Below are 4,663 nucleotides of genomic sequence, written 5' to 3'. Positions count from 1 at the left end.
TTCCCACTATGAAATATTAGAAATAAACTAATCTGTTACAATCTTTTCATACACTGAAAAGAGCTGTGGAAGGTGACCATAAAGCACCTAAAAAGTCACACACGCCACTGCATTTCAGAGTTTGGGCTTGTGGCTGGCCCATCATCAGAGTAGCCAGCCACCTCTGCAATTCCAAATCTACCAGTTGAATTTTATAATAAAATACTCATATTTATGAAAAATAGACAAATGAAATAAGAGTTTACTGTGCCCATTGCTGGTTCCATAGAATTATATTGAATATTGCATTATCATTTTGTGTACAAGTGCTGTTATTCATATATTTACTCAAGAAGACTTGGTGTTCCATCTTCCTTTGTTGTTATATTTTGTAGCATGGAAGAGAAAGGTTACACTTTAGATGGCACAGTGGATCTCAGTGGACGCCCTGTGCTTTCTTCTGCAACTGGGAAATGGAAAGCTTGCATTTTCATTGTTGGTAAATTACTACTTGTGAGCTTTGTAATGGAAAGTTATCATACACATACACACAAACACAAACACTTATGGTTGTTGCAGGCATGATGAGTTTATTATGAATGACGTGTGTGTGTGCATGCGTTGATGGCAGCAAACCAAACATTTGAAAGATTTGCATACTTTGGGGTGAGTGCAAATTTGGTGATTTATATGACATCAGAGCTGCACAAAGACATGGTATCATCAGTAACGAGCGTGAATAACTGGTCAGGGACAGCATGGATAACTCCAGTACTTGGTGCTTACATAGCAGATTCTTATTTGGGCCGTTTTTGGACCATCACTTTTGCCTTGCTCATAAATGCAACAGTGAGTTCCTTCCACCTTTTCTTCTTCTTAAATATAAGCCTATAAAACAACACTTTGCTACCTAAAACTGTTGTGTATAAAAACCCCCCTTAACAAGAAAATCTATTTCTCAATTTTTATTTATTTATTAAAGTATCAAAGTTGGGCAACTTTGATAATAGTATTAACGTGTTTCAGGCAAATCGATATTCTAAAAAATTGTTTTAACTTTTTTTAGTTTGAAACTTTGTTTAACACTTTAGTTTATATTCTCATAGAGTTTAATTGCTCAATCATGAATTGCCTCATTATTATCTTTTGTAATAATTATTTTAAGACTTAAATATGTAGCTCTATGAAAGAAATGAGTTTTCGTTTTTCTTTTCCAAAATAACGGTTTTTCTCAAAAAAAAAAAAATCCTGGAATCATTGCTTTTACTCTCATGTCTATTTTTTTAGTTGTTCACGTGTTTAACATATAATCAAGTAATAATCATGCAAACCATTCACTTTTAACATAATATTAACCTATTTTATTAAAAAAAAGTTAAATCTTTGAAATAATAGTTTAAATTTTAGATAAAGAAAAGTAAAATATATAAAAATGTTTTGTAAAGACACAAAAAAGTATCACTCATTTTACAACATAGTGATTTGAAGAGACTTATATCTTATCGTCTAACGAGTATTGCTTCCAGTTTTCTCCTTAAACTCATTCATTTTCTTTTCCTTCGACTTTTAACACATTCAAACTCAACTCGTAATCATCTTCCTTAAAAGAAGTAAAGTATTATCCTTATTCTCAAGCTTCACCTCAATGTCTCCAGATGATCCAGAATTTTCTTAAAATTTGCTAGCTTCTCTACCATTGTTCTGGATTTGGTCATCCCCAACAAATATAGTTGTTGTTTGAAACAAATTTTTAGTAATATACAATGTCATCGACCGAGTTCTTCAAACTTTCTTCTTATAAATACATGTTTTCTTTGTTAATTTTTGCATGCTATTGGACACTATAGTTCTTATTCCTTTTGATTTCATGAAAGAAAAAAACCTTTGACGTGAAGACATGATAAATCTGAATACAATGACATTGATGAACACAGGGAATGGTGCTGCTGGTTCTGACAGCAACACTGGAGTGCTTCAAACCAACGTGTAAAAATGAAATTTGCAAAGCATCCACCACACAACTAACACTATTCTACCTATCAATATACACCATAGCCTTAGGCAGTGGAATGCTGAAGCCCAACTTGTCAACTTTTGGTGCCGACCAATTTGATGACTTCAGACCAGAGGAAAGAGTGTTAAAAGTCTCATTCTTCAATTGGTGGACGTTTAACACTGCATGTGGCACTTTAGCTGCAACAATGTTTTTGGTGTATATTCAAGAGAGATTTGGATGGGGATTGGGGTATGGCGTATCAGCAATTGGTTTTCTACTTGCCACTGTTTCCTTCTTTACGGGTGTCCCAATATATAGGCACAAATCTAGAATGGGTGAGAGCCATGCAAAGGAGTTTTTTAGAGTCCCCGTAGTTGCTTTCAGAAACAGAAAGCTGCATCTTCCTAGTAACCCTTCGGAACTGCATGAGTTCGCATTGGAACACTACATTGCAGCTGGAAGACGACAAATTTATCACACTCCTCGTTTCAGGTTCGCTAATCACTGTTCTCACCTATCGTTTATAAATTCTAATAACCACATGTTTTGATTTGATGTTGCATGAATTTGGTCCATTTTTAGGTGACATATGAACTAAAATAGATGAAAACTATATAATATTATGGTATCAGTTAGTTTATTTTTATCATGCAATAAAACTAAATAGATTTCTTTTTTTTTTTATCAGAAAAACAATAAAATTAAACTGACTCACTTTAAGGGTGTTACCGTCCTCTATATAAGAAAAAGATTACCTTTTCATATATACAAATCAAAACCAAACCAAAATGAACATCCTTGTGTGTACCTTAACTCTACCAACTAAATAAGAAACAAAAAATAATAAATAAGAAACAAAAAATAATAAATTCTTATAGTGACATTAAATCAAATGAATATATATATATATATGAAGGGTTCTAGATCTAAGGTAGCTAAGAAACTCAGTGATAATATCTTTAAAGAGATCTAAAACTAAACCTTATCATGTATTAAAGAAAAAATTTCAATATAATCAACGACTCTACTTTTTAAATAAACTTTATTTTTAAATAAATTATTCCTTGTCTTCAAATCTTATTAACTAACGCAATCCAAACATTCTCATTAAATTAAAGTAGATTAAATTAAAGTAGACGTATGCAAAATCTAGAAATATTCCAAATTTTGGGACCACTTAATAATTTTGGGTTATAGAGATTTCGTTTCTTGAGTGTTTATCTCCTTGATTAAATATGAAAATATATATGTATATCTCCAAATCTCTGTTAAGGTTATTAGACAAGGCTGCAATAAAAGCAAGCAAAACAGATGGCTCAAATCCTCCATGCACAGTGACTCAAGTAGAGACAAACAAGGTTGTCTTAGGGATGATTGGGATTTGGCTACTGATCATAATTCCAAGCAACTTCTGGGCAGTGGAAGTGACAATGTTTATAAAGCAAGGCACAACAATGGAAAGGAACCTTGGCCCAAACTTCCAAATACCAGCAGCATCCCTATGGAGTTTTGTAGTGGTCACCATTCTCATTTGTCTCCCCATTTACGACTTTTACTTTGTACCATTCATGCGTAGAAGAACCGGGCATCACAGAGGCCTCAAAATGCTTCATAGACTTGCCATAGGATTTTCCATCCAAGTCTTGGCTGCAGCAGTCATGTACGGTGTAGAAATTAGAAGAATGGCAGTGATAAGAGAGAAAGATGTAACTGGGGAAGAAGTAGTTCCTATGACCATATTCTGGCTCTTGCCTCAACATGTTCTACTTGGTCTTGCAAATACTTTCCTTATGGGTGGATTGCTAGAATTCTTCTATGATCAATCCCCAGAGCAAATGAAAGTCCTTGGCACAGCCTTCTACACTAGCACCGTAGCTGCTGGGAAATACTCTAACAGCCTCCTCGTGTCAATCATAGATAAATTTTCAACGAAGATCACTGGTAAAAGCTGGCTAGGCAACAACATGAATGACACCCACATTGATTACTATTATGCTCTTCTTTTTCTCATATCTGCCCTTAATCTTTGCCTCTTTCTCCGGGCACAAAGGAGGTACATTTACAAGAAAGAAAACGAAATTCAGGTGAATGGCATTCAGATTTTGAAGGCAGAAGAGACAGAATCACATGTAGGAAAAGCTTGAACATTATGTATTACCATTTCACACATGTTGTAATTCTGTTACTATAATTCATTTGCTGTTTAGTAATAATGCATATTGCAATTAGTATACTGAAATTTAGAACAACTGTTACTACTATATATAGTAGATGTGTGGCAGGAAGGAAAGAATGTTTCTGAGAAATTTAGAAAATGGATGCATGTTGAGTAGTGATTGAAAGCACAAACTTGAAAAATGAAAAAAAAAACGTTTAATATTTCTTTATAACTTTCTAAGAAATTGGTAACTATATATACGAATTTAAATTCCTTTTAACAAAAAGTCATGAATCCATTTTTCTTTTTTTTTGACAGAAATCATCTTACAAGTAAGGCTTCTAATTTATTTTTTTATTATTTTACTTTAAAAAAGCCGTGTTCACTAACTTGTTGAGCTATATAATTTGACTTTTTTAATATTATTTATATTAAACTTTTTGTATATTGTAATACCTTATAGTCAATTAGTATTTTTTTAAAAGAAAAAAATGAGAATTTATCTTACGATTAATTATAGAAATGAAATA

At 32.8% G+C, this 4,663-nt stretch overlaps 1 protein-coding gene across 2 annotated transcripts; it reads left to right on the top strand.

Moving 5' to 3' along the window:
• Positions 1–295: 295 nt before the first annotated feature.
• On the top strand, positions 296–4,224 carry LOC137823087 (protein NRT1/ PTR FAMILY 5.1). 2 transcript variants are annotated; one of them, XM_068628202.2, is made up of 4 exons: positions 296–478; positions 611–828; positions 1,914–2,467; positions 3,249–4,224. In XM_068628202.2, the coding sequence occupies exons 1-4, from the start codon at positions 376–378 to the stop codon at positions 4,117–4,119; spliced, it is 1,746 nt and encodes a 581-aa protein (XP_068484303.1). In that variant the 5' UTR covers positions 296–375; the 3' UTR covers positions 4,120–4,224. The 2 variants fall into 2 exon arrangements, with proteins under 2 accessions (XP_068484303.1, XP_068484304.1); XM_068628203.2 differs by having other exon boundaries at positions 413–478; positions 559–828.
• The last annotated feature ends 439 nt before the right edge of the window (positions 4,225–4,663 follow it).

Source organism: Phaseolus vulgaris, chromosome 9, assembly GCF_051622355.1.
Source record: "Phaseolus vulgaris cultivar YP4 chromosome 9, ASM5162235v1, whole genome shotgun sequence".
NCBI classification, from domain to species: domain Eukaryota; kingdom Viridiplantae; phylum Streptophyta; class Magnoliopsida; order Fabales; family Fabaceae; genus Phaseolus; species Phaseolus vulgaris.
Note: the sequence above shows the minus strand (reverse complement) of the source record. Positions and strands in the feature narration are given on the sequence as shown.

Excerpts from the sequence above, each read along its gene's own strand:
- LOC137823087 (XM_068628202.2), top strand. The coding sequence starts at position 376 with ATGGAAGAGAAAGGTTACACTTTAGATGGCACAGTGGATCTCAGTGGA. Across the intron at positions 479-610 it reads AGCTTGCATTTTCATTGTTG|CAAACCAAACATTTGAAAGA; the intron begins GTAAATTACTAC and ends CGTTGATGGCAG. Across the intron at positions 829-1,913 it reads CCTTGCTCATAAATGCAACA|GGAATGGTGCTGCTGGTTCT; the intron begins GTGAGTTCCTTC and ends TGATGAACACAG.